At 51.7% G+C, this 27,606-nt stretch overlaps 11 protein-coding genes across 11 annotated transcripts; 7 read left to right on the forward strand and 4 right to left on the reverse strand.

Annotated features, from left to right (window-relative positions):
* Positions 1-478: 478 nt before the first annotated feature.
* On the reverse strand, positions 479-1,654 carry EDD37DRAFT_607809 (UDP-N-acetyl-D-mannosamine 6-dehydrogenase; the record flags this gene model as incomplete). Its single annotated transcript, XM_062814995.1, has 1 exon — positions 479-1,654. One exon carries the CDS (start codon positions 1,652-1,654, stop codon positions 479-481), a length of 1,176 nt encoding a protein of 391 aa, XP_062672121.1.
* A 2,993-nt stretch (positions 1,655-4,647) lies between these two features.
* Positions 4,648-7,030, forward strand: EDD37DRAFT_657073 (P-loop containing nucleoside triphosphate hydrolase protein; the record flags this gene model as incomplete). Its single annotated transcript, XM_062818873.1, has 4 exons — positions 4,648-5,096; positions 5,178-5,210; positions 5,267-6,765; positions 6,879-7,030. 4 exons carry the CDS (start codon positions 4,648-4,650, stop codon positions 7,028-7,030), a joined length of 2,133 nt encoding a protein of 710 aa, XP_062672122.1.
* Positions 7,031-9,646: 2,616 nt separating this feature from the next.
* EDD37DRAFT_335640 (uncharacterized protein) lies at positions 9,647-11,708 on the forward strand. The gene has a single exon (XM_062811631.1). The coding sequence runs from the start codon at positions 9,891-9,893 to the stop codon at positions 11,652-11,654; it is 1,764 nt and encodes a 587-aa protein (XP_062672123.1). The 5' UTR covers positions 9,647-9,890; the 3' UTR covers positions 11,655-11,708.
* A 605-nt stretch (positions 11,709-12,313) lies between these two features.
* On the forward strand, positions 12,314-13,335 carry EDD37DRAFT_648672 (GPI biosynthesis protein family Pig-F-domain-containing protein; the record flags this gene model as incomplete). The annotated part of the gene is made up of 2 exons (XM_062818046.1): positions 12,314-12,769; positions 12,826-13,335. 2 exons carry the CDS (start codon positions 12,314-12,316, stop codon positions 13,333-13,335), a joined length of 966 nt encoding a protein of 321 aa, XP_062672124.1.
* Positions 13,336-14,543: 1,208 nt separating this feature from the next.
* EDD37DRAFT_607813 (G1/S-specific cyclin PLC2) lies at positions 14,544-15,857 on the reverse strand (the record flags this gene model as incomplete). Its single annotated transcript, XM_062814997.1, has 1 exon — positions 14,544-15,857. One exon carries the CDS (start codon positions 15,855-15,857, stop codon positions 14,544-14,546), a length of 1,314 nt encoding a protein of 437 aa, XP_062672125.1.
* A 1,565-nt stretch (positions 15,858-17,422) lies between these two features.
* EDD37DRAFT_335839 (uncharacterized protein) lies at positions 17,423-18,107 on the reverse strand. The gene has a single exon (XM_062811635.1). The coding sequence runs from the start codon at positions 17,876-17,878 to the stop codon at positions 17,522-17,524; it is 357 nt and encodes a 118-aa protein (XP_062672126.1). The 5' UTR covers positions 17,879-18,107; the 3' UTR covers positions 17,423-17,521.
* Positions 18,108-20,009: 1,902 nt separating this feature from the next.
* Positions 20,010-21,047, forward strand: EDD37DRAFT_648674 (uncharacterized protein; the record flags this gene model as incomplete). The annotated part of the gene is made up of 1 exon (XM_062818047.1): positions 20,010-21,047. One exon carries the CDS (start codon positions 20,010-20,012, stop codon positions 21,045-21,047), a length of 1,038 nt encoding a protein of 345 aa, XP_062672127.1.
* Positions 21,048-21,788: 741 nt separating this feature from the next.
* On the forward strand, positions 21,789-23,116 carry EDD37DRAFT_335812 (uncharacterized protein). Its single transcript, XM_062811634.1, has one exon. It carries the CDS (start codon positions 21,929-21,931, stop codon positions 22,841-22,843), a length of 915 nt encoding a protein of 304 aa, XP_062672128.1. The 5' UTR covers positions 21,789-21,928; the 3' UTR covers positions 22,844-23,116.
* On the reverse strand, positions 23,001-24,077 carry EDD37DRAFT_335700 (dynactin 5). The gene is made up of 2 exons (XM_062811632.1): positions 23,793-24,077; positions 23,001-23,730 (listed from the first exon to the last, which is right to left on the reverse strand). Exons 1-2 carry the CDS (start codon positions 23,832-23,834, stop codon positions 23,110-23,112), a joined length of 663 nt encoding a protein of 220 aa, XP_062672129.1. The 5' UTR covers positions 23,835-24,077; the 3' UTR covers positions 23,001-23,109.
* Positions 24,019-25,881, forward strand: EDD37DRAFT_626765 (uncharacterized protein). The gene is made up of 2 exons (XM_062816325.1): positions 24,019-25,344; positions 25,476-25,881. Exons 1-2 carry the CDS (start codon positions 24,305-24,307, stop codon positions 25,486-25,488), a joined length of 1,053 nt encoding a protein of 350 aa, XP_062672130.1. The 5' UTR covers positions 24,019-24,304; the 3' UTR covers positions 25,489-25,881.
* A 568-nt stretch (positions 25,882-26,449) lies between these two features.
* On the forward strand, positions 26,450-27,604 carry EDD37DRAFT_607818 (uncharacterized protein; the record flags this gene model as incomplete). The annotated part of the gene is made up of 1 exon (XM_062814998.1): positions 26,450-27,604. The coding sequence occupies one exon, from the start codon at positions 26,450-26,452 to the stop codon at positions 27,602-27,604; it is 1,155 nt and encodes a 384-aa protein (XP_062672131.1).
* Positions 27,605-27,606: the final 2 nt, after the last annotated feature.

Raw genomic sequence — 27,606 nt, forward strand, 5'->3', positions numbered from 1 at the left:
TTGGTTGCGAGGGTGACTGTATTCACCCATGCTTGAAGTTCGGATGAAAGAGTTGGGTTGACAGGACCATGACATGAAGTCTGAATATGCAAGGCGACTCCGGCCAATGAAGCCCAGACTTGTCTGACTGTCAATTTTCCCAAGAATCGCCCAGGATGTAGCGCAGCCTTGTCGTCAGACAGGAGCAACCTCGGAATTACAAGCACAAGGAAGGTGCTGTCAACAGCGATGACAGTTGTGACAGCATAACAGTGTACTTGAGAACAAAAGTGTGTTGTAATAGTGATAAGGATGATAATTCCTATGAACTGCCTTGCATTTATCTAGTATGTAGTTTCATTCCTACAAGGGTATCTCTGGCCCTTTTCATGCCATACTTTTCATAATTGAACATTCCCAATGCAAACCCATTATCAACGCCAAATTGCCGCCTGACCTTGTAAACAATGCTCATTCCATATCGTTGCCGGAGTCTCGATCAGTCGTATGACCAAACCATCTCGGATGGCAGCTGGTCCAGGACCTTGAAGTCAACACCACGCTGTCGGCTGCAGATGGCAATAACGTCAAAGTCCGCAGCCAGCTCTTCCGGTGTGAAATCAACGGTTTCTAGCTTCTCCATCCAGGATAGCTGTGCTTGCGAAACCAAAGGATCATAAAAGGCAAGTCTGTCGCAGCCAAGTTCGTTGAGCTGAGTTGCAAAGTCAATACCTGGCGAGTGCGAGATCACCGACTGTCCAGGCTTGAAGCCTACACCAACAACCAGTACGCGTGGTTGGAGGTCGGTGGAGGCGAGGGTGCTCGACGAGCAATGAGCATGGAGTTCTCTTGCCAGTTTCAAGGGACGGTCTCTCATGAGCTTCGTTGACTCCTCCAGGATAGGGAGGTCAGGGCATGTCTGGAAGAGGTATGATGGGTTGACTGGAATGCAGTGACCACCAACACCCAAGCCAGGGCGGAAGGCCTGGAAGCCGTAGGGTTTGGTGGCAGCGGCGTCAATCATCTCGTTGGGGTCGATGCCAAGCTTTCTGCAGGAGTCGCTGATCTCATTGACGTATGCGATGTTGATCAATCGGTAGCAATTCTCGAACAACTTGGTCATCTCCGCAACTTCTGGTGTGGACACAGGGACGACGTGGTTGAAGACACTGGAGTACAACTTCGTGATAACGGTCAATGCTTTGGGTGAGAGGCCTGAGATGATTTTGGGGATGTCGCAGGCGGCTGGGAATGTCCGTCCAGGATCGACACGCTCTGGTGACATGCCACAGTTGAAGAGGTGTTGGACTGATGAGAAGAGTTGGCGAGTGGTACCAACGGAGACACTGCTCTCGATGACGATGGTGTTGCCAGGTTTCGCATGACGGAAGACCGTTGACAAGGCCGACTTCAGGTGTGAGAAGTCGACAGAGTGGTCAGCCTTGATGAGGGTAGGGACGGAGATGAGGTAATGTTGGGCCTGGTCCAAGAGGGCTTCGTCCGTGGTAAGGGTGACATGCTCCAACTCCCCGTACTTGGTGCTGAGCTCTTTGATACGTCTGTCAGAAATATCAAAGCCAATGGTGGGGTGGACACCGGCGAACGCTCCAAGGAGATGTTCGCCAACGTAGCCAACGCCGACGATGCAGACCTTTCCCATCGTATCGGTAACCATGGTTGCGGTCTTGAGATGAAAGGAGAGAGGTAGATGAAGAGATGGAATGAGATATGTACCAAAGGTAAGATAGTTGAGTTCAGGAGATACTTCTTGTGATGTGCTGATGGAAGATTCAGGTTGAGTTCGAGGAAACTCAAGGACCTTATATGTTCTTTTGGATTGCAGTGTTCTTACGCCTGATACCTGTTCGAGGTATCTGAAGAAAGTCTCGCCCGCTCTAGTTCGGTGGTTCTATCCCGATATCCACATTATCATCTGTGTTATTGAAAACCCTTCGCGCGATCCTCCCCGGGAAGGACGCAAGGAGGCATGCGCTTGTTCTTGCTCTTCCGTATCAGGGCCGGCCAGAGTCGATTGCCTTCAGAACTCTAAGCGAGCACGATATATTGAGAGGTGGACGAACTGGATACTCTGGTGGTATCAGAACGGTATAGGGTGCAATGCAGGTATCCACAGCCATAGTCGGGAAGCACTCCCGTCGGTCTGGACGATATCGATCAGTCATCTCTGCCAAGGACGTGTTCCAAATCGGCAGCAGGCATCGACAGATAGACCTCTCCATACTGAATTGGGATACAAGATGGAGTTGACGGTAACTCAAAGGGGACCAAGTCCAGTTCGTGATGATGGTCAAATGCCATGTCTGACGACCAGCTGGTCTGTGGTTAGCGATAGTAGGACCCTGACCGACCCTGAGGACAGAACTGCTCAGTCTGACGTCGACTTGCGCGGTATTGGTAGGTCCGGAGCGACGAACTGCTGACTTGGCAGTCGTCAGACTATGCGATTGTCCGAGGCACTTTTCGGAGTTTCAAGTGCTTGCATTTCGTCAGACTATGCGCGAGCCTTACAGCATGTCCTCTTTCGAATACCCTGCTATTGAAGCACGGGCCGTCGGTTTGCTCGAACTACTGTGATTCGCACGGGCCCGTCCATCAGCCGCATGGCTTAAGACAATAGTGCCGCACAGATCATTGTGCGTACCGTTTGTACTATAATTGAAGTTAGACGTTCGTGTTCGGACATTTCTCACCCATATGTGACCCCAGCAAACTCAGCCAACGGTCGAGAAACTGCCGATCTCCCGCAATGCTCGTTCTTGCGCCAGGCTGTGAATCCAGACAGTGCCGATCAAAACGTGTGCTATGCAAGAGAATATTCGAAAGGCTTCGTGATCGACTTCACCACGACGAATGGTTTCTCCCACGCCCTACTTTCCGGCGTCATCCCAACGGCCAAATTACGGACCACCTTCTATCTCACCTAAATCGAGACCTCGCCAGCAGACAAAGACCGTGCCCGCCTCTGCCTGTGGGGATCACCTGCCCAATACATCAACAAGTATCGGGATTGGACAGAGGATAGTTTTCTGGCGGGGTTAGGTGATCAGTACTTGGGACGGGCGTCAGGCCACCGCATCAGAGGCGCCGCACAGTCCAACATCATGGTTTGAAACAGGTCTCGAAGAGCAGTCGGGTAATTTGTGCCGCGAAACAGTTTCTGCGGAGGACATTTCGCCTGCAAGCACTATACAGTGTACCCACTTTAGCCAAAGAGGCCAGCGAAAAAGTGTCCGACCACATTTTTGAAGGCCAATTGATTGGAAGCGATGTCCAAAGACCGAATATACGCGGGGCCGACAAGTCGTGCCGAAGCTCATAGTCGCTCTGTCTGCTGACAACTGAGGCCTAGACTCACCGTGACAAACGTATAGCCGGAAATTCTTCTTCGTCTTGGCCTCAGTCTCAACAATTGTAGAAACATCAGGTGAGTCGCATGTTGGATTAGTAGAGATCTGTCCGTTCGGCAATTCATAGCTTGAGCAGATCGGCCGATTCACTTGAAGGCAGAGTTTTCTTTCCCCGGTAAATAGGAATATATGGAATATCACCAGACTTTACCAGAGCTCAGCTTTGCGGCTGGACAGTCAAAATCTTATCGGATCGACGAGATGGCCTTTTGCCAACTCAGATGCAGGCAAGGACAGAATCACCATCCCAGAGCAGATGCAAATTCAAGGAGTCGGAGCCGCATTGAATGGTACCTTAACGTGTAACGCATTGATGCGCTCATAGACGCGCCGAATGTGGTGAACAGAGAAAGTTTGCATCCAAGTGCTTAAAAGTTCGCTGTGACCTGGAGATCAGAGTTCGGGTACATCGATTGATATAATTCCAGTCGCACATTGCTGCCATTCCAAGAACTTTTGTTCCAAATGCGAATAATTGTAGAGGTATGGTGATAAATATTCTCATGAGTGTGGGAATGCGTTATTCAGGTGAAAGCACGTTAGAGGAACATGTCAAGGACGGTGTAGAAGTTGAGTTCAGCCATTGCGCCTTGAATACGAGGAGGCGTAAGAGCCGCAAAGTTCAGACCAAATGTTCCCCGGAGCGGAGATATGATTTTCCTTGGTCTTGGCAGATGTCATCTTGATTACATAATTTCTTACTGATGTTCGTATGTGCAGACACAGCAGACAATAATGGTCGACACGATACCCACGTCGTCCTCTACACCGCACCCGCTACCTGATCTGAGGTTGATACAGCGCTTGTGACGTCTCTCAGGTCTTTCTAGTGATTGATCATCGTCACTCAAGTACTTATCTGGTGAGGTCACTATCGGCACAATACCTCACTACGCAATCCCGATCAAGCAGAATTGATGAAATTCTGCTGAAATTGTCCATCTCGATGGCAGGAGTTCCGAACCTCGAAATCATTTCGGAATCGTTGCGAGGTTTACAAGCTATGATGGACTGATCGCCGAGTTTCATCATCGCTCGTGAAGTTCTATGATTGCGCTCCAATCAGAAGAAGTCCGAGCGTCAAAACGTTAGAAACACAGTCAGGCTGATCAGGGTCAGACCGAACACGACGAGGCTGACCCGTGCAGCGCTGATCAGGGACCAGATCGACAAGACCGTTGAAGTTAACAGCGCAAAAGGACGTCAGCCCACCGTTGACATCACCATGGCACCACCAAAGATGCTCCCACCAGCCGCATTCTTCAATACTCTTCAGACCCTGATATCGCTCGAACAAGACTCCGAGATCGTCGAGACCTCATTGCTACTATCGTCTACACCTCCTAGTACGCTCGCACGGGCCGGTCTAGCCATCCTGAATCTAGCCGTCCAATCACTCAAGACTGGTCTAGGAGGTCGCTCAGTCATTGAGCTGGGCCTCGACCCTGCAGTAGTTAGCAAGGACTCCAGAGGCGAACTCCCCGAACATGGCATTCGGACAGGTGACATTGTCCGGCTCGGTGAGATGCCCAAGGGCACGGCCAAGAAGAAAGAGGTTGCTGAGCTCAAGACCAAAGGAGTCGAGGGAGTCGTGATCAGAATCGGTGAGAGAGCAGTATGGGTGGCGCTGGGCAAGGAAGCAACAGGCGGTGACGAAGTTGAAAATGTGCCTGACAGAAAGCTGTGGCTGTAAGACCTCCGTCATATCATTGATGAGTGAATCAGGTGTTTCATGGCAGAGTAGGGCTGACAATCATGTTCGTGCTTCAGGGTCAAGCTTGCAAACGACGTCACTTACAAGCGGTAAGCGCAGAATCCCCTAAGCTTGGTCCTAGCACATGTTGACGAGCCTTCTACAGAATGAACCAGGTTTTGACTAAACTGCTCAAGGCACCAGAATCATCGTCATACACGAGCCTGCAACGCGTCCTCCTAGGCCTCTCCTCGCCAGGAACTCCCGATCTCGAGAAAACGAAAGATCTGGTCTTCTCGGACCCGACACTGAATCCTTCGCAGCAAGATGCCATTCGCTTTGCACTCTCTTCACCAGAGATCGCCCTCATCCATGGCCCACCAGGCACCGGCAAGACCTACACCTTGATCGAGCTGATTCTACAGCTGCTGAAACAAGACCAGCGTGTCCTGGTCTGCGGCCCCAGCAATATCAGCGTCGACAACATCGTCGAGCGCCTGGCTCTCACATCCCCCAGCACGCCTATCGTTCGACTAGGACATCCCGCTCGCCTTTTGCCCAGCGTTCTGAACCACTCTCTAGAGGTACTAACCCGCACGAGTGAAGCGGGAGGCATCGTGAACGATGTGCGCAAGGAAATGGACGAGAAGCAAGCCTCGATTCGCAAGACACGGAACGGCCGCGAACGTCGGGTGATATATACTGACCTCAAAGACTTGCGCAAGGAATACCGCGAGAGAGAGGGCAGATGTATCGACGGCCTTGTCAGAAGCAGCAAAGTCGTCCTGGCGACACTTCATGGTGCAGGAGGCCATCAAACGAAGAACCAGGAGTTCGATGTCGTGGTCATTGACGAGGCCAGCCAGGCGTTGGAACCACAATGCTGGATACCATTGGCCTTTGCCGGGAGCAGTGTCAAGAAACTCGTGTTGGCAGGAGACCACCTGCAACTACCACCGACAGTCAAAAGCGCAGACAGTAAAGACAACAAGGATGAGAAGAAAAAGAAGATAAAGTCTCTCGAAGAAGAATTAGCCAAGCTTTCTGTCAAGGCCGATGAGATCAAAACAGCCACCCGTTGGTCTCTGGAAACGACATTGTTCGATCGACTTTTGGCAATGTACGGTTCCGAAATCAAAAGACTCCTCAACACTCAATATCGAATGCACGAGAAAATCATGCGCTTTCCCAGCGACGAGCTGTACGACAGGAAACTCATGGCGGCTGACTCTGTCAAGACTCGCCTGCTGAAAGACTTGCCCTACGAGGTGCGAGAGACGGATGACACAGTGGAACCTCTTGTCTTCTTCGATACCCAAGGCGGAGATTTCCCCGAAAGGACCGAAGATGATTCTGGCGGTCAGATCAAAGCGTCAGTCCTCTTGGGGGACAGCAAAAGCAATGAAATGGAGGCCGCTGTGGTGGCGATGCATGTGCGCAATCTTACAGAAGCCGGCGTGAGGGACGAAGACATTGCAGTGGTTACGCCCTACAATGCACAACTCTCTGTCCTCAGCACAATGTTGCGAGAGAAATATCCGAAGCTTGAGCTGGGTAGCGTGGATGGGTTCCAAGGACGAGAAAAGGAGGCTGTCATTGTCAGTTTGGTCAGAAGCAACGCGCAGAAAGAAGTTGGCTTTCTGGGTGAGAAGAGGAGATTAAACGGTAAGCAATTTCCCAGAGTTTTGTTCCGGTCTACTATCTGCGCACACGCAATGCGACGCATATGCAGTCCAGTACATCTTCTTTGGTATGACCAGTCCTGACGGCAATGACAGTTGCAATGACCCGACCGAAGCGGCACTTATGCGTGATTGGCGATTCAGAAACAGTATCCAGGGGCAGCTCGTTCCTCAAAAGATGGATGAAGTATCTTGAAGATAACGCTGACCTCAGATACCCGACTCTTGAAGACTTGAAGCTAGGCTGAGTGTGCCCTAGCCTTATTGATGCCCAAAATGAGGCGAAATGGTACTTGCCCACAGCAAACGGCTGACATTGAATCACATTGGCTCGGACCTCAAGCGCTTGAAACGCATGCTCCCAGGCGGAAGACGTTTCAAGTAAGATGGCGCAATTGACGTGGACGATTCCGAGCAAATGAAGCGAGGATGTCGTCGTTATTGGCCGATCGTCTCACGAGGTAAGGCTGTACGACTCTCTTCCAGATGTTTCGACCATGCCGGTGTAACTATGCAGCGACCTTTCGTATCCATGTGAGAATATCCATTAGCTGCCTTGTATTGGATTGGAGCAAACCATCAAATTTGATATCTATAACATCAGCTTGGACGCGGCAACATACTTCCTTGACTGGAGTGATCCGTACATAGAACTCGGGCTGATAAGGCGTCCCCATGCGTGCATGGTCCCAAGCACTCTGTTCGCAATTCAACATCGGGGCTAAAATGCGCTCGCGGGCATAAACTCACCGTTTTGAATGCTCGGTCAGCTTCCCCGTTGTAAATGGCTAGTGATCGGCAACTTCGGGACGCCCGAATTTCGAGCTGAATGTTCGTATGCAAATGCAAAAGAACGCAGCTCTTGGAAGGTGGCGATGATGGTACGGAGAAGTCATCGTTGTCATCTCTCAAGCGCTCTGTAGCCAAGAGAGGTGTTCGTCCACTTTGAAGTCAATCTGATTGTGAGGGAAGCCAATGAAGCCTGACAATACGCTCTATGAGGAGAGAGCGACGTAAAGAAGTGCGAACAAGGTTCGTCCGATTTTGCAGGGACTGCCCCCAGCATAGTCTATCACTGGTCAATCATTCTGGGGCCTTAGCAGAGACCAGTGGCGTAAGCGTGCACACTGAGTTTATCCGGCCTTGTCGGATCTTCGCAGAGTTGGCCAGCCTTACCTTGATCCTGGCGCAAGATCAACCTCCAATGTTTTATGTCTCTTGAACATCATTGCATCGACATGTCTTTGTTCAAACCTAGGTCTCAAATTGGGTGTGTCGCTTCGAAACGACGATGCGAGCTCCAGGCAATCTCGATGCGTAGGACTTCAACCGATTCTGGACTGCTTCCACGCTAGGAATGACTCGCAGCGATGCATGGCGCAGGGGTGGTCCAGTCACGAGGCAGGAGACAATGGGAAACGTGTGCGTGGGAGATAGCGGGCGGGCGGTCCCCCGTGCTAGTTACATAGGTAGTTAGTGGGAGGGCCACCCGAGGTTGTTTCTGTGCCGCAGTATTCGTATTCCTTCGTTCAATCCTTGCTCTTTTGCTACTTGTTTCTTCCCTGGCCATCTTTCCCGGCGAGGCCGTTCCGATATTTCGTAAACTAGAGACCACTGACACTGGCCCAGACTGGTGCAACACTGAATAGGTTCGTTTCTGATTGTGGCGGTGAGACTTTGATATACCACGACTTGCATCAGGGCAAATAGGGTTTATCCAGTCAGATGTGTGAAGAGGGTTCCTTTTCTGGCTGAATCCAGCGGTTAGGATTCAGGTCGGAGATGAAATCGCAGGGAATGGTCCTGGTTGGCTTTCGGACCGATTGACGTGAACTGGTTGACAGGAGGCTAGTTCGATCGTACATGGAAACAGAAGGGCCAGAATCTCCAGATTGAGATGGTTGTACGTACTGTACTTCCGTAGAGATGGCAGCAGACTTCGGTTAGGAACAATAATAGATGAATCATGGATAAGTCTTTTGATGACCGAGTGCAGGTGTCCATGGATGGAGGACATGGAGGGGTTTGTTTCTAAATTCCGAGTGCTCCAGGCGTAACTCACTCCGTACTATCTACACCTAGATAGACTATCAGTGGCAGCTATACCCAACTAAGCGCATGCCTACGCCCGAGCCAAACGTGCCCGGCGACTCCTCCATTTTGACTGGTCTACAGCTGGCAGCCTCAAAGCCCACTTTCCTCTTTTCTCGAATATACCCTGGTTTGATTTCACACCCTCTCCCTCCAGACCCTAAGACGACTAGCCATTCCAGCCATGGTACCATACTGAAACGACCTAGAGGGTTGCCCATCAATCTCGAAGAAGGAAGCAGTGGAACTCTGCCACCTGTCAGTCAAAGATGTCAGTCTAACGTTTCTTCCCCGTACGCCAGTATGCGCTTGCGGGTGGCCGCGACGCCGATGCGGATTTACCCATATCTCGGTGATCTTGGTCTTGATCTTCTGATGTCGTGGCAAGGATCTGGTCGATGACCCAACCCTCCTTCGTGCCGACCTTGGTTGGAAGCGAAACGGCGACACGTTTTCCCCTCCGTCTTGGGTCTTGACCGGATTCCTACTTGAACAAGTTGCGACCTCATTTCCATGATCTTCCCACATCTCCGAGCCTGTCCCTCGCGAGCCTCTCACCTCGCCTAGATCTTCGTCGTTGCGAGTTCCCTCGTGAGACCTAACGCGGAGTCTGAAACTGCTACTTCCTGCTGGTGCGATTGAATGCTCGTCGACTAAGGATACTACAGTCCTTCAACTTCTAATCATCCTCAGTAGCCAACAATTCGGGTTATGATACCCACTCCTTGGTAAGAGCAAGTTGGAATACTTGTCATATTCCTTAAATTATCCGGATGCAAGCGAGAAGATGGCATTGACTGACATTCCTCTGGCAGACATCGCAGCACGTGTGGAATTTCTGCACGATCATTCTGGATGAGAGTCTCTGAACTTGGTGGCCGACGTCGTTATACCAGATCATCGCATTCTGCAATCAGGCGATGCGACATGACGCCAACTCGCTCATCGTTGACTGAACGGTGATGTTCTTGCCGTCGTCAAGGGATCAAAATCAGTGCCCTTGCCGAACAACTCGCCATGCCCTCTCTGAACCATCGCTCGAGGGGATCCTTGGGTACGACGAACACGGGGGCCGCTTTGCGCAGAGGCGATCTGAAAATCTCCGACCCCATCCCTTTCACTGATTCACGAGACATGTTTCCTCAGCCAACTCCAGCCATGTCATCTGCATACGACCTCGCTCCCCTACCGAACGAGACTACCTGGCCACGCAGAACCTCTCCTCCACAGGAGTACCATGTTCGCCATACCAGCGATGCACCGGTCAACGCCGCGGTTCGCAACTCCGCGGGCCCGTCTCTCATTCCCAGCTCCATGTCCTCCATACCTTCCAAGGGCTCTTTGACGCAGAAGAAGCCTGGAGGACTTCGAGCGACACTGAAACGGATGTTCACCAGTAAACGACATAGGTCTGCACCTGTGGAGACCAATCACTATGCACACAGCGATCCATACCATCTCCGGCCCGTGACCGAGCAACAGAATCAACCGCGGGAAGATCCACCACCTCCGATGGTGCCCGTCAGAGCAGACACTGCACTTGGATCGCATTCGTCTAATCACCGCCCGTCAGAGAGCGTCCAAAGCATACCCCATCCAACACGGCACGCGCGCCGCAATACACTGCCAACCCTGGTCTTCGATGATCGGGAAATGAGATTCGCACCAGCTATGGGCAAGTCGCCGAATGGAGATGCATACCATGAAGGGAAGTGGGTCAAAGAGGACTACGTCTCTGATGGCCAATTGAAACGTCGTTCTAGGAGTGCGGATGCGCTTCACAAACTGCTGCGGTCAGAAGGTGTCGAGTCCATCTCTTCTCGCGATCGCGAAAGTGAGATTGCATATTGGCGTAACAGTGCCACGCAGAATCCGGTTCCTGTTTATAGTGGACAATCAATATCCGTCGACCCGGCACACGTTCTCGGCCGGGTCAGCTCGGTAGAAGAGTCTGAGCGAGATTCTGCGAGGCCGGACCCAATGCATGCGTTCGACTTCGGCCTCGAGGTGGACCGGGATAAAACAGGCCTGGAGCAGAGAGTCAACACCTTGGAGATCAAGCTGTTCGATTTCGAGTACGCCATTGCACGACTACAAGGCAACAACATCCCAAAACCTAACCTACCTTATACCCGCGGCTCGGTACACGATGTCTTCCCGGACAACAACACGAACCCAACGTTGACTTCACCTCCGTCTCTGGAGACCAGCTATCTCGCCTCTCCAGCCACCGTCAACGACGTCAGCTTCTTGTCCTCTCCAGGAGAATCTCCGCGGTTCGCTTCTCCCGACGAGGATTTCTTTCGTCCTCAACGAGCCAGCAAGGCGACAACTGCCACCATCAGACCTTCTACGACGAGACGCCAGTCACCAGGACGCTCTCGGGATTGTTCGCCGACATCTATTCATATTCCTGTCGAGAAGTTTGAGGCTCTACTGGATTTGATGAAAGAAGAGAAAGACGCTCGCATCAGGCTAGAAGCACAAGTCATGGAACTACAAAAAGAAGTGGCCAGCTTGCAAACTCCAGTCTATGCCACGATCAGAGAAGCTTATCCAACTCCCAGTCCCGAATCAACACACACGAGCCCTGCCACGCCTCGAGCGCTGCATCGGACACAGGGTTTCCAACTAAAATATCCACCTCCCGATGTATCGCGATTCAGCGAAACAGACCCAGATTCGGACGCTGAGGAAGGATTCCAAGATGTATACGAGACCCCACGTGAAGAGAGAAACACTTTTGAGACTGCTCGAGACTCACCACGGCTGGCCGTGTGAGGCTATTGCTCGCATGCGTAACGTTTTTGGATACGAACAAACTTGGCAAACTGTCGAGGATTGTGTGTTGCTTTCATATGTCCTGATGTCGATGACCTGAAGGAGGAATCACTTCTCTGGTACGTTTCTGTTGGCTATACAGTGCCATTCGCATTTGAGTCGGCGTCCAGCCTGGCTTTTTTTGGCATGAGATACCCTGCCATGGTGATGATGGCTTTGATATAACAAGTGCATAGAGGTGAGATATATATGTAAAGTAAGGTAGTCTTGGAGATGTCTGTTGACTAGCATTCATGGAAACCATTGTGGCTACTCAATCAACACCTGTTGACTGGAATTTTTCTGCTGAACTGCTCATCAGTACAATTCGAGACTTGATAGACACTTTCCAGTGGCAGACGAGGCTCACCTCTCCGGGGGGTGGATGCTTAACTCCGCCAATCCTGAAGCTTAGAAAGAAAGCTACGATGAACAAATTGGAGAACGTGCAACTCCCTGCATCTACCACTCCGAATATGTTTCCATCTCGAACGTCTACGTTGTCTTTTCCTCAGGTACGAACGCCTACACTCTGTCATGGCGTGAAGCTTTGAGCGTTGCATTCTCTGATCTATTTGTCTTTTTGTTCCTCTTTCTTATTAGATCCTCTCACGTCCGCGATGTCCTCTCTCACCCAAACCCTCCCACCCCCACAACCTCAACCGCAGGCGATGTCTTCCTCGCGTCTGCTTACGCCGACCACGCTTCCTATACCATTACTGTCCTCCCAGCTAGCGAAGAGGTACAGCTATGCGCAAACCGTGCTCGTCCCGGTCTACTACTATCTCCGTGCCTCGGCGCTGGTCGCCGACCCTATTCCGACTATGCTCACAGACCTTCTGGTCATTGGACTCGCACAAGCCGTTTTCTGCGCAGTATGTCTGCCCAGCGCGGGGTATTGGGTCAGCGGGACTACGGGGGGCAAGATCGTGGAGGGGACTGCCACTGCTACGAAACCTTCGAAGAGTGGAAATAGATCTGTCAGCGGTGCTGCAGGCGCAGGCGGTGGTCTGAGGAAGAAAGCCGGGTCTAGCAAAACCGATGCTGCGAGTGGGAGCTTCAATTCACGGGTCATGGTGAGTCCTCTTTACTTGAGCCTCTTACCGAGGTGGTGTGCTGACGTGGTATACAGCCGACATTCTTCTCCCTCGTCCTTACGCTCTTCCTACCTCCCATACCATTGGCAGTCATGGCCCTCGTCCTCGGCGCGCCTTTGTATCCGACCTCCTCCCTGCCCACGACGCTTGTCCTGGCTGTGCATGTCTCACTTCTCGGGTTTCTGCCAATTTTCTATACGCACGGGGTGTCAAGTCCAGCCTGGCGCGACGTGGCTGCTGCGTGGCTGCCGTTTGACGAGGCGGGTGTGTGGGCAGGGACTGTAGGTGGGATGGTCGGCGGGTGGATCGGTGCGGTGCCCATGGCTCTTGACTGGGACCGGGAGTGGCAGAAGTGGCCTTGTACGGTGCTTTGGGGGGTTGTGGCGGGGTGGGCGGTTGGAAGGGTTCTTACGAGTGTCCTGAGGTTGGGCATCGGGAGGAGGATTAATTTGAGTGAACACGAGGAGCGAGATGAGGTTATTCCTGCGGGTGGTGTTGCGGCTGCTACGACAGGCAAGATGGTGACTGATGGCAAGATTGATTGACCGATGGCTGAAAACAATGTTACGCTTTTGAAGAGGGCCGGAACTTGCAGGAAATCTCTTGCCATGAGATGGTGCGGTTCTGCCACAGGCCGAAACGGTTGGTCCTCACGGCGTCAATGGCTGCTCAGTCCGTGGCGGGACGATACAAATCACTGACCCTGAGTGAGACGAGCAGAGTTCAGCCAAGTCATGGAACCAGCTCAGCGTTTTCCGAGTCCGACTGCGTACGTACGAGCAAGATGCACCGATTGTGCTGCGGCAGCAAGCATCCCAGCATCTCACATACCGACCTCGAGGTATGGCGTACGGCCTACGGCAGACCACGGAACACAAGAGTTGGGCTGCAGGACCGTACATTGAAGACCCGAACGTCCTCAAGGTGATACGCCGTCTATGCCTAATCCATACGGTATCTACAGAGACACCATGTTCTTCGACCATGGGCCGAACAAAGGTTCTACGAGTGTGTGGACTACCGATAGGTGGCCTCCTCCCTCTGAGTCCTGACAAGGAATACTGGCGGCATAAACGCAGCCAGATGACGAAAGTTGGGAAGGTCAATCAAATGTGACGGAAAGGAGTGGTTGGAGGATGACGACGCCTCGGTGCACGGTTGGGGATCACGTCCACTTGATGAGGAATGAGATACTGGGAAAATGAATTAAAAGGAGAGTCAGGTTTTTATGAGGGTCATATCATGCAATTGATTGTCCAACTCCAATGCTATGAGCTTCACTGCTGATATGCACAATCCAAAAGGGATTTGTGAGTGCATGTCTTCATAATCTTTCATCTCATCTTCTCGCTTTCCAAAACCCCATGGAAACCAGTCCAATAAAGGTATTGTGCTCATCTTTGGTCTTTCAGCTCTTTGAAATCCAACTCCGAGCTAAGCCATCTATTTGTACATTTGTCAAGTAAAAATCATAAAACAAGACAAGTAGTATCATCCTGTTTTCCAAGAAAAAGCCTCGCAGAGGGCTGACCATTGCGATACCCAAGATAGGTCCCCAATTGTGGTCTTCGAAGAACGCCGTCGCCATGCATAAAAGTACATTACATGCAACCGTGAGCCAGTTGCAGTTCGTCGTCAAGTTTGGTTGTCATCAAACACCTGGGGTTTGCTCATTCAGTCATGTTGCATGCCCGTGATAATGTCGTCGCCGTTTGGTTCTTCGCCTGGAATCAACAGCCTTGTGCCGAGCTTCCTAAGCTACCTGCACAGGTGTTCTTCCCATTCTGTAGTTGTTGGCAGCTGTGCTGAAGATTCTACCGATCACACCGCCCACAGTGGAGTCAGCCTTGACCTTCTTAGATGGCTGTTGGCTTTCGCCAGTGAAGCTGGTCTGATGGCCCTTTAGGCTAGGTCTGCTTGCTGTCATCGTCTTGCCGTAGGCACTGTGGTAGGAAGCATCGGGGCTTTCCGTGAGGTCGACCACCACGATGCTGTCGTCAACGTTGGATGAGGCAGTATATGGTGTGCCTCGGCTGGTGGGTGCAAGGGAAGATGATCTTGATCGCATTGAGGGCGCTACTGAGGACGATCGCGAGCTCGAGTGGCTGTGCATTGTTCCAGGTCTGCTCGAGGAGACGAGGGGAGGAAGATCCCGGATCGATGGTGGCGATACAGATCGGCCGCTGTTGTAGTGGCGGAATGGCGAAGGCCAGCGTCTGTGGCTTGGAGGAGGTAGTGACAAGGAGCTGTTGTTGGCTTTGTGACGTGGATATCTTCCACAAGCGACATCGTCGTCGACGTATGAAGCTGGAGAGTCGGAGACGCCTGCAACCCGCGGAGGTGGTGTTGCCATACTGGGAAGGATGTGCTCTCTGCGTGCCGGGGGTGGCAATGAGATGTTGGAATCGTATGAGCTCTGGTAAGAGTGCCACTGTTTCTGGTGGAGAGCAAGCTCTGCCTCCTCTTGCTGAAGCTCCAATTGAAAGCGGATTGGAGCGAGGAAGGGCTCGAACTGGTCGAAGAGGTCTTGCTCGGTTACCCTGCAGTCGAAGTCCAGAAGGTAAAGCATCTGCCTCTCCATCAAGTTCACCTCTGCCAGTCCAAATCCAAATCCTTCGAAGCCCTTGACCGAAGTGTATCTGGCCCAGTGTTTGTTCTTGGGGCTGGAGTCGTTCAAGTTCTTGGCGGCCAAAATCAAGGATGCCAGAAAGATGCGGTGGACTGTGCATCTCATACCCTTGGCGACAGGAGGCAGTCTGGACCGAAGACGGGCAAGGTAGACCAGGGAGGTCATCAAAGTGGGGACTTGGACGGATGACTTGTGGACCAATGAGCTGATGAATTGTTCCAGTGATGGTAGGAGAGGAAGGCCGACTTCTGGCGAAGATCTCTGGGGTGGTGTTGAAGGAGGAGTGAGAAGGCCATCTGCTGGTGTAGGCTCAGGATCACATCGAATGACCTGTGAGGCTTGCGTTGCCAAATACTGGATCATGTAGGACCGTACAGGTTGTCGGACGAATTCCTCCAGAGCTGCCCGGTTCTGGGCTGGTGTATGATGAGGCTCCATGGTGTATGCTGTTATCGGCTCAATCAAGAGTCAACTTCTTTCAAGATCGCTGTAAGGTCAACGAAGTTGGAACGAAAGAAGATGAAGTGAGTGACTGATAGATGGCCAGGTGAGGAGGGTTATGAGTCCTTTGGTCGCCCTTATCAATGGTCTGGGCTATCAAAGTGAAGGACTGGTGAAGTGAATGACAGGACACTGCGACAGGTTTTTGACACCTGTAGGTGGTTGGTATTAATTGAGAGCAGATCTGTGCAATAGAGTCTTGACCAGCAAGACGACAGATGTCTGAGCTCTTTTGAGGATATAGCCGTGTCGACTTAAAGGGCGGGCACGCGGGTAGCTAGAAGCAAAGTCCAGGGCACGGCCCAGGATGAAGCTCCTGTGTTTGAGCGTGTCGCGTATTGTCGAGCGAGACCTCCTGAACAGTGCACAAGAGTGATGTAGCAACTGCAGCAAGGTGGAGAAGTCCCAGTCCGAGGCCCTGAAGGCTAGTGGATAGGCGGATCGATAAGCTCCAGGTACCTGGAGCGTGTGGCGGATGGCTTGAGGTTTGTGCCGTTAGGGTTCTAGTGCCTTAGTGTTCCCAACTTCCCACGGGTAGGCTGGACCAACCCCTGGATTCTGGAGCGCAGGGGCCTTTTTGACAGGATTGTCGATGGCTGTCCCCTCCTCTTGGCTCTTGCGATTGTATGTAAATTCAGTTCTAACCAAAGCTCTGATGCTCCAAGAGGCTTGATGAGGTGGGGAGACCGGCCCCAGAATTGACAAGATGGCGTTGATATGTTTTTTGACCTGGGTAAGACAGGGGTGACTGAGTTGAGATGGCGTGTTATCGGGATGAAGATGGCGCGTTAATTGTTGAGAAGGGAGATGAAGCAGAGATGAGAAGAAGGATGATCATAAATTCATGAGCGGTGCCTGATGGATATAGGTATCAATTGGCATGGCCACAATGGAGAGTGGGCGCTTGCAGGTAGATATGAATGGGACCATCTGGATGCCAGAAGATGGCCAGATATGTAGGTCAGTTGGCTCAGAATCGCCCGAATGAGATGCACAATGGCGATGGATCTTGTTTCGTACCGACTAGGCGGCTGGTAAGAAATGTATGCGGATTGGGCGGCTGCAGGACATACTCCATCTGATCCCTTTTTAAGTCGTATTCAACCCTTGCGCATGCCTGAAGGTCAAGTAAAGGGCCGCTGACCAGTGCGATTGACCAGTCCGTATGAGACGGCCTGGCAGGTGGCATCATTTGGCTTTTCCCGGATGTGAGGCGAGAGTATCAAAAGAACGAACGGAAGCAGGGGAAGAAGGGGTTGAATCTGCAGCTAACAACGTCTCTACGCATGGAATGAATGTGACCAACTGACTATGACCATGATCTTCTCTTTTGCGGTGTGACCTGTGCCTGCACCATCAGCATCATCAAACACCAGATCTTCTTTCTTCTTTGCCTGCGCTGAACGAAGAACTGCTACACGTACAGGATACTATGGTACTATGCTACTCGCGTCTTCCTTCTTTTTGCCCCTCACATCCACTTTCACCGAAAGGCCTATACGAGTCGAGACAGCCGCCCAACGCGCTCTGACACACATCCAGGCTCTGATGACATTGGTTGGCCACACGTTGGCCCATCGGTCGAGACACTGAGACGCGCTTCAGGGGGGTCCGACATTCGCGTAAAAAATGCTACTCTGGTAGGCTCGTCTATCATCCAACACCATATTTGGCAAGACTTCTGACTGGTGAAACACTGAAACCAACACACACACGCTGGCAAATGTTCTCGCCTCGACGCGCGCGGCCACTAACGTTAACCTCCTCACGCCTCCTGCTTCGAGAATTCTCCCTTGGACTGCTTTCTCGGAGAATTGCCAGCAGCCACTCACCACCTCTCTTCCGTCCTGTCTCAGCTTTTCTCCCTCCTCCTGACAAGTCTCACAACCCTTCGAAACCCACACGTCTGCCACCATTCTTGCAGCAGAAAAAGCCATGCGACACAGCCACAATGCCATTCCCCCGCGAACTTTCCATCCTGCCTTCCATTGTTGAGCTTGTGGTTTCCTCCCTACCAGTCATATGGACAGTAGTCATTGCCTATGGAGCACACCCCAAGAGGTAGAAATAAAAAAATGCATGTGAACAAAGAGTTGGTGTTGGTGTTGGTGCTGCACACGACGTTCCATACCCCTGGGTCATGCAAGGTTCGGATGCAGTCTTTCATCCCATGGGACTGCGCTGAACCAACGTCTTGCCTCCCGGATTATTGCATTCTTTGGTTGAAAGACTGGATTTGATGATCTTGTCCCAGTTTGAGTATACGAAATGCAGACTATCTCAGCTTCATGAGACATACATACCTGGTAGGTACGAGAATACCAGCCCCAATGATCGTCGTTGCCCTGCGTGTCTACCGCAATGCTAGACTCTTGCGTTGTTGGCCACCCTGCCACCAATGATGACGCTCAGAACTCCTTATCCAGGGCACGGTGAAGACGACGGTCGTGGCGGTGCTTTAATGGTCAAAGCTAACCAAGTGGCTGGACTTGAGGGTCTGTGCCACAATTCGCTCGCTTGAGTTTCTTCCCACCTCGTTTGTTTCTGGTGCCTCTGGTGACCAAGGCATGTCTGCATCAGTTGACCAAAACCTGTGATAATCCTGTCATGGGAGCATCCTAACTTATATTGCGGCTGACCCTTCCATCCACACCAGATCCCAATCTCAGGCACCATACGCCGGTACCCGCGCGCATACGGATGTGCATCTGATATCCCAGTCAGGCGGTGCAGTGCTTGATGGTCGTTGCTCGTGATATCGCTGCGAAGGCTTGTTCTGATCATGACATGCCGGAAAGCTCACTTTCTTCCTGCCGTTATGTGCTAAGAGGTAATGGCCTATCTCGGATCCTTTGCTCATGTTCTTCGTTACGACCGACAATGCACCCTCCATAGGTCTAAAGAAACGACCACTTTCGTTTAATCTCAATTTTGTGCAGCCAGGTCCCCGGGGTGGCAAGTCATTCGATCCTCGTCGTCAAAATAACTTGACTTATGTGCAGCACCAACGTTCGAGACCCTCGGCAAGGTAAATTCGTTCGGTATCTATCTTGGGACGCTAGACATGACATGTTCGGTAGTAGTCAACATATCACGGACGATGAGGTCGGCTGGAAGGCCGATCACGCAGCAAGCAGGGTCGACAATGTTTCCTCGAAGCTAACATCTGCCACAGGCTCTCGGATGTTCAGGACCAAGACTAGAAGCAGCAAGAACCACAAGGGCGTCCTGCCGAGATTAATAATCTGCGCCATGGTACAACCTCTAGTTTCGCAATGTCGATTTCCTAAGGCGGCAGAACAAGCACAAGACAATCAATACTGCCGCACTCTATCCACAAATCAAGTTTGCTTTCTTAGAGCAATTCCCTTCAAATGCCGAAAAAGCTTTTTGCACAAAGCAGATTTGAGCCAAGGTCCATCTCGCACATGAGGAGTGAAACCACTCTATTGCGGTAGGTTTTCTTTCGAGTCTACAGGTTGGTCTACGAATGACGAGGGCAACAGCCCTTCTTTCAAAGCGCCGTGAATTGTGGAACCGCCTTCGAACCGGCCAGGAAGCGGATGAAATTTGTCTGGTTGTTGATGAAATTCAGTCACAAAGGTGTATAAACGTTCCACCATCAAGTTCAGTGGCAATGTTGCGATCATTGTTGATGGTTGCGAAATGTTTTCCACGGGGTCGAACGCAGGATCCCTCCCAAGAGCAAGCTCATGCATACGTTCTATACATGGAATGTCAAATCTGTCGCACACAAGCACGGTGAGGACCCGAGTATCGGCTCATACCATGATTCTGTGTGGTTGAGCCACAAGGTAAGCATAGTTCGAGCCATCGACGTGCTGAGGACCTGGTAACATGTTTCCATGGTTCGACGACGGACGCCTCTCTCAGAGATCCTCGACCAGACTTCATCGCGAGAACCTGCCCTAGGGCAAGCCTTTATTTTCGGCATGTCCTGCTCTGCTCTTCTCACAGATTTGTATTTTCTCAGCACTTACAAAATAGGTACATTATCTTCTCAAGAGACTGCCATCCACAGCACAAGCCTTTGTCCATCAGACGCTCGTTTTGAAATACTCGTACAACATGGGGAAAGGCGAGGTCGTCGCAGCCATCTTCATCTGCTCCGGTGGATTCGCACTGGTCCTAACTCTGGCTTATTACTGCTTGAAAGAAAGACGCAACGATCGGCGGTCCACGAATGCCACTCCACCCGGGCAAGAAAACGAGGCAGACCAGCTACGCAATCTGCCCGGCAGGAACACAGCCGGAGCAAGCGATGTCCGGCCAGCAAACCCGCCTGCACACCCGCCTACACCCCCGCCAGCACTTCCGCCAGCACAGGAGCCAGCACAAGAGCCTGCACAACCGACTACACCGCCGACTGAACAACCGCCGCCATACACGCCTCCCGCTGGTCAAGAAGAAGCTCTTGGCTCGCCAACGATCGTCCAGACGGGTGCCCACAACGTGAACCACGTTCAGAACGTCAACGTCCGGCGCGGACCTGTTCATCTGCAGACAGCTGTTGCCGGCAACGCCAACGATGAGGGAAACACCCACGCTAGGCTGGCGGAACTGTCACTGCTACCATCGGTCGCACATCTTCCGCTGCCTCCTTACAGCCGATACGATCCGCGAGCGTCTCCGCATGGGTACACGGACGTTATTGCCGCTGCCTCGAGTGGGGGACTGAATGAAGACGATGATCTTACTCGCCAGACTGGTCTTCATTGCTCGCCAGCTTTTCGTCAGTGCTCGAGGACGGCCGGCGATGCTAGTCCCACTGCCTCGACCGACGGAGTGTATGGAGACGAGGATCGCTTTACTCGCCAAGAGTCGGCGGCGCCAGGCTTGCGGCGCTCGCCAGCGATTCGACGGTCTTCGAGGACCGTTAGCCAGACTGAAACTCTGAACCAAGGAACGAGCAGCGCCGGCGAGCGATTGCCTTGGGCGCACGATACTGCCGGCATTGGTGCCCTGGCCGAAGCAACGGACGATGATGAGGACCAATTGAACAGCCCAGATTCAGCGGCGTCAGCTTCGCGTCAGTTCGCAAGGTTGGACCAGGCTATCGGAGCAAACCAGGCTCTCGTCCCAGATAGCTGGGCGGAGAGGCGGTGAACTGTATCCTTGGGCAATGGACCGTGACCCGCTACAGCAGGCCTTGAGACATTGGCCCTCGATAAGGTTCCCTTTACGAGGGGAGCGTTTACGCGCTAGACGCGTAGAAGACATTGAGTTCCAGAATTACCCAGACGCTGTCCGACCCAATAGCCAAACAGAAGGACAGAACACCGGTGAGGTGGAAGAGGTTGAGCTCGAGACTCACCCGCGTGTGAACCAATGTAATAGCCAAAGGCAAGGGCAAGACACCGGCGAGGAGGAAGACCTTCAGCCTGAGAATGATCCGGGTATTGTTCGACGTGATAGCCAAAGAGGAAGACAAAACACCCGCGAGGCGGAAGGTTTTGACCTCGAGAATTACTCAGGTATCGTTCGACGCAATAGTCAAGAAGAAGAAGACAGGATACCCGCGAGGGGTCTCAACTGATTGAACATTCACCAGAAACTGTTTTGAGGCTGCTTGGTAACTTGTTTGTGGGATGTTTCGAGCATGGCTAGGTTCAGAAGCCCGGGCACAATGCATTTCAGATGTTTGGGAGACATGGACAAAGGACTCTTCCAGACTGTGTATGTTGACAAAAGACCGTGTTTGAGACATTTGCAGAGCTTCAAGGCTTTAGGAAGTCACTGCCGCACCGATGCTGGGATAGCATTGGTATATTATGGCTGTTCAAGTTCTTCATGATCCCTCACTAGGATTGTCAACAATACGTTTGCAAACCCCCTCCGGCTGATCTTCTTACCAGAGTCTTGTAGTCTATCATCGCTTTTTCATCGAAACATTGCTGTACCCCAAGAATCGCGCAGAAGGAGGAGTATCTGCACCTTACCTGGGAAAAGGCCAGTACCGAGTCAAGTCAAAGAAGCAGAGAGGAAGGATGAGTCAGCCGGCGACGATAGCTCTATGCACTTTGACGGGCATGATTGTCCTTGTCGCCATTTTGCAGTCGTTGAGACTATATCGGAGAGACCGAGCTTCAAATCAGGATTTCGAAAAAGCAGAAGCCACCCCTGACAGCGGCGACAAATTCGACGCTGACGACAATTGGGTCTTTAGATCTGTGACAGCCAGATCGTGTGGAAACGTTACGCTCGAAGAGAGATCTGCAGCGCAAGTCGCAGAGCAAGCGGAAAATAACAACGCACACGGTGTTCAATTACCTTCAACAACATCGACCACGTCATCGGTGGAAGTGAATCTTTCAGATACACCGACTTCGATTAAGGGCGAAGTCCCTAGGGAATCAGACGTCGAAGCCCAAAGCTGGGACAACATGCCACGCCTTCCGAGCCCAGGTCAAATCTATCAGGCTCACGAGGTTCGCTTTCTGCATGCCAGCCTTGTTCCGGTGCCACTCCGACCGCAACCACAGCGACAAGAGACTCCTGGACCCTGTGAAGAGCGCGATGGAAAGGAGATGATTGACGTTGATATCTATCGCAGTTCGGAAGGGGACTACTGCTTGCACCCTCATCCACTTCGATCGCATCCGGTGTCGATGAGTCTGCCACTTCAGAAGCAGGAAACTCAAGAAAACGTGGTGAAGGGCCAGGCCCACTTCAGGAGCATTCAACAATCTTGCCGAAGGGCTTCATCGGATGTGAATGCCGTCGGAGGGTTTGAAGAGAAGCTTCTATATTCGAGCGACTCGGCGAGATGGGGTTGGAACATTTATGACGATAAAGTCTTCGAGAGCAGTAGAAATGCTAAGATTGTTAGCGCTCGTGTCGACAGTGGGGTGCTGCCACAGTCCAGCGTGCATGGCCTGAAAGGAATGCCTGGGATGGTTTAGCATGCTTTGACGCAAGATGGTCGGGAAGAGCGTGCCTTTGTGTTTGTGAGACTTCTGCCATAGGCATTGGCGCCGGTGCGAGAGAAAGCATCAAGGCCTTCCCTTACAGTTGGATTTATCGCTGAGATCGATCGATAGGAAATGCTTGTTCGACCAGGGCGAAGCATTCGTGTTATGTTCCGTGTGAGAGGCGGATCCGAAATCAATGAGATCAGCACTCATCATCGTCGAGACGGTGTTGTTTAAGTATCTTCAAATCGACTTATTTAACGTTTGTTGCCGACGGCTGCCCACCTCTCTCTGCTCTTGACTCCCACGCCTTCGTCCACAGTAGAGCCACTAGCAACGCTTGCTGCCCATCCTTCACCAATCTCTCCTACTACTCTTCCAGGGCTCCCTGCGATGATGGTGCCTCCAGCCCAAACAGTATTCGCAGGTAGAACCGTCCCGTCCAGAATCTTGACGTTGTCTTTGATTATGACCATATTTCCAATCGTGCAGTTCGCACCAATATATACATTGCTCTTGATTTCCGCGGCACGGACATGCGTATTTGGACCAATGTAGACGTAGTCCGAGATTCTGAGCATGAAGTATGTCAAGATCTGCGGCGGCTCGCCTCCGTTGGGATTGGCGACGGTTGTGAGACGCGAGGGAGGCTGGAGTGTGCAGCCGGGGCTGATGAAGACGTAGCGGCCTAGATGTATGGATGTTTGATCTTGAGTTGACGACTTCTGATCACCTTGTTGAGGGGGAGGTTTGGCTTGAGGAGGACGAACGAGGTCGCCGCGGATCACGACATCTTGTTGAATCACACATTTGCCGGCAAGGATGATGTGTCGTGGACCTAGGACACTAGCTTTCCGGCTGATTTTATTCCCTGTTTCCTGAAGGAAGTATCAGGGTGGTGTTCGCGCATGGTGGTTAGGAAGCGGAATGGTGCACGTACAGTCTCGATGTATTCACCTCGGACTGAGGGTTTCGGAGGCATTTTTGATGGCAAGGTCAATTGTCCATGTGATGGGAGCTATAGATCACCTCACCGTTGAAGCTGGAGGTTGCGTTGAGGCATTTGACGCATCGATAGCAAGAGTGTACTTGAGTCTCCAAGGTCACCCAGAGTACGTACCTACAGGAGGTACTTAGTTTACCCGAGAATGGTGCACCCCGCCTCAGATTGTTTGTTAAGTGGTTACAAGCAACACGTCAACTTAAGTCTTTTTGGTCTCAAATCCATTCAGCCAATCGCCTCGCAACTTCCTCCGCAAATCACTAAAATAAATATTTTTCTCCCAGTCGCAGTTTCGACTTTCACATAACAGCAAGTAGGACTTCGACAGTGCTCTTACACTCGTATACCTAATTCCTCCAACGAGGTGATCCATCCTACCGACTCCTCGCTTGAAGATTCCTACGGTGAATCTACTAGGATCCTGTTCCTTCCACCTCGTGCGCACAAAGATGGGGGTCAAACAGAAGAATAATAAAAATGGTCCTTCCGTCCCAGCACCGGAAGTACTTGGACTGGTTGGATCCTTCTTGACGGAGTATGGATTGGAAAATACGAACAAAGCCTTCTCTAAAGAATTGAAGCGCCTACAGAAGACCGCGGAGTGGCCTGCTCCACAGAATGCGGAGAATGTGGACAACCTTCAAACACTGTTCGAGGAATGGGTGAAAGCCAAGTCAGGAAAGGACAGCGAGCAGTCAAGTGATTCCGACAACGACCAGTCCACCTCCGAGTCAGAAGCGAGCAGTGAGGATGAAGCCACAAGCGCAAGCAGGTCGGCCAGTGACGAGGATAACTCCAGTGAAGAGTCTTCGGCATCTGAGGACGAGACTGAGAAAAAGACATCCAAGGTCCAAAAGACAAAGGCGCAAAAGCGAGCTGCCTCTCCGTCATCTTCGTCTTCTTCTGATAGTGACGCGGATGATGAAGACGATGACGAAGAGAGCGAAGAGGAGAAGCCCGTCGCAGTCACAAAGAAACAAAAGCCGGCTGCCGTCCAGAACACCCTCAAACGAAAAGCCGAGTCGAGCTCATCAGATTCGTCGTCTGCGTCGGATTCAGACTCGTCAGCCGACGACAGACCTGCAAAACGAGCCAAGCAGTGTGCCGCAGAAGACGAATCCTCCTCAAATGATTCGGATGACACCTCATCATCTTCTGAGGAAGAGGAAGTCGAAGTCGAACAGCCAGCCAGTGCATCCGACGCGAAGGCTTCGTCGGATTCATCAGGAACTGTGATGCCTGAAGAAGACTCACCAGACACCGAAGAGCCATCAGAGCAGATCACCGCGACACAGACGCCTGTAATCAAGAAGAAGCATACGGGAGCCCGACCAACACCACTGGCACAGCTGTCCGCTCAAGCTAGTGCAGACAGCCACATCAGCAATGCATATCGAAGCTACGAGTACGCCGAACGTGCATACAACGACCTTTCGGTGACTCGAGGCAAAGGCTTTACCAAGGAGAAGAACAAGAAGAAGCGTGGCAGCTACCGCGGTGGACCCATTGATATTAGCGGTGGTAAAGGATTCAAGTTTGATGATTAGAGAAGCACCTTTATTCCAGCATTAGCGACGAGCATGGAGTTATGACAGGGAAAGAAAACAGGCTTACTCTTACAACTGCGACATGATCTTCGGCTTACAGTCAAGACAAGACGTCGACATAGACAAACGATAGGTGGAGTTTGGTAGATCTAGCATAAGTTGCATAACGGAGTTCCGTCACTGCCCTGGACGGATGATCGCCAACGCAGAATCAGAATCAGCCGAGGTATCAAGGTATGAAACTTGAATACGAGGTATGAGATCAGGCAGTCACTATCCTTGAATCTCTTGATAACCAATCGACGTGTTGTCTGTCCAGTCGTAAATGTTTTGCGGCTGCCTGAAGCTTGAATATGCGGATGGTTGTTCTCCGTACGTCGTACGTAATTCGTTTTTCGTAAGTGGTCAGATGACAAGATTGATAGACACGTTATGATCAGGACGCCACCCACTCGGGAACAGAAGATCGTGGAATTTGGTACCTGTAAGTAAGTACTTTGCCGCCGCACGGGTCGATTCCCCCATTAATCTTGTTTTTGATCGCGTCTTCTCTGGGAAAATTCTGGGGAGAGAAATTCCAAGCGGGAGCTAAACAATGTCGGGGACCAATGGTCGTGTCCCAACCCTTTATTGAAACACGGTTTTAAGTCATCGTTTTCAACAAATGGATAGACATAACTTCACGACAGGAACGTCTTCAGAAATCTTAAAATATCCATTGTTCCTCGTTCATCGTCACTCTTGGTAGCTGCCTTCCAATCGAACCACGCCACAAATTCCAAAGAGGACGATCGTCACGACCCTAACAACGTTCGCTCACCTGGGGTTTGCGGAGTGGTTCAATTTTGGTCATCGGTCATCATCCCCTGTCCAGCGCTAGGACAGGCACTAAAAGGCTAGGCTGATGGGATCGAAAAAAAGGTACAGCTACCTCGAGTACCTTTCTTGATCCGCCACCAGTCCGTCTTACAACAACTTGAGTTCTTGAAGCTGTCGCAAAGCTTGGAATTCACCTTCCACACAGCTTCGAAGTTTCTACAAGCTCGCATGACACGGATGATTGTCCTCGCGGGAGCCCCAGAGTCCAACAAGCTCGACTGGAGCGAAAAAGCTCTGTTACCCAAATCCATGCACGTCGAATCGATAACTTCACCGTCATCACAATTTGGTGCTCAATGGAGACAAATCACCAACGCAAAACTCCAGATGCGACCGATACTACCCAAACTCAACATCGAACCTCGACCGACTCAAGACGATGTCGATCGTAGTGGTGCCGAATTCTTCAGTGCAGAAGAGCATGTCGGCACGCAAACACCCGGGAGCGATGTGAGTTGCGACGAATCGCAACCTTCAGGAGGATCGACCGAAACCACTTCCGAGGCGCTATCAGACTACTACGAGCATTCATATTCTATACACACAGCTATTCCGTCATCACAATTATCCGGCTTTTCAGATTACACGCCGGGCACGCCGACCTATGAAAGCAATCAGGAAATGTTTCCTCAGACGCCCGGCTCGGGAGGCGGAATTATTCGCAGCCCTTCACAACCACGACTAGGTCAAGCGCCACGTCCGAAACATCTAAGCGACCTAGAGGATATTCCCAACGCGCGGTATTTGTCGTCAATAGAGCCGCAGACCATGACCGTGAACCTGATTGTCGGCATTCTATCGATATCACCGCCACGAATGGTGGTGACGGGGACAAAATATGGGCGACCACGCGAGACGGAACTGATCGAGATGGTTGTGGGCGACAACACCAAAACGGGTTTCGTTATCAGTATGTGGCTGCCACGCGAGATGCACGTCAACTGGAAGGACGGTGCGCACGCCACGCCGGAAGGGTCACGAAGTATTCTGAGGAGATCACTACGATTTATGAGACCGCGCGATGTGGTGCTGTTGCAGAATGTTGCGCTGAGCTCGTTCCGCGGCAAAGTCCATGGACAGAGCCTCAAGGGCGATGTGACCAAGATCGATCTTTTGTTTCGCAAGAAAGTCGACGACGATGATATTGGAGGGATTTACACCCTGTCGAATCTTCGGACGGCGAAAGATCCTCAGGTGTTGAAAGTCAAGAAGGTTAGAGACTGGATGATGGAGTTTGTAGGGGATCGAGACCGATCGACATCGAGGCGGCGAAGAGGAGGTCACGACTATGGATTTTTGCCCGAGGATACACAGTCACAGTGATG

This window comes from Exophiala viscosa (genome assembly GCF_022695815.1).
Source record: "Exophiala viscosa unplaced genomic scaffold EDD37scaffold_3, whole genome shotgun sequence".
Classification (NCBI taxonomy): domain Eukaryota; kingdom Fungi; phylum Ascomycota; class Eurotiomycetes; order Chaetothyriales; family Herpotrichiellaceae; genus Exophiala; species Exophiala viscosa.

What these genes read in the sequence shown, in the direction of transcription:
- EDD37DRAFT_335640 (XM_062811631.1), top strand. Translation starts at nt 9,891, where the DNA reads ATGCCCTCTCTGAACCATCGCTCGAGGGGATCCTTGGGTACGACGAAC.
- EDD37DRAFT_335839 (XM_062811635.1), bottom strand. Translation starts at nt 17,878, where the DNA reads ATGGCATTGTGGCTGTGTCGCATGGCTTTTTCTGCTGCAAGAATGGTG.
- EDD37DRAFT_335812 (XM_062811634.1), top strand. Translation starts at nt 21,929, where the DNA reads ATGAGTCAGCCGGCGACGATAGCTCTATGCACTTTGACGGGCATGATT.
- EDD37DRAFT_335700 (XM_062811632.1), bottom strand. Translation starts at nt 23,834, where the DNA reads ATGCCTCCGAAACCCTCAGTCCGAGGTGAATACATCGAGACT. An exon ending in GAGGTGAATACATCGAGACT is followed by an intron (nt 23,731 to 23,792) that starts GTACGTGCACCA and finishes TACTTCCTTCAG; the next exon opens with GAAACAGGGAATAAAATCAG.
- EDD37DRAFT_626765 (XM_062816325.1), top strand. Translation starts at nt 24,305, where the DNA reads ATGGGGGTCAAACAGAAGAATAATAAAAATGGTCCTTCCGTCCCAGCA.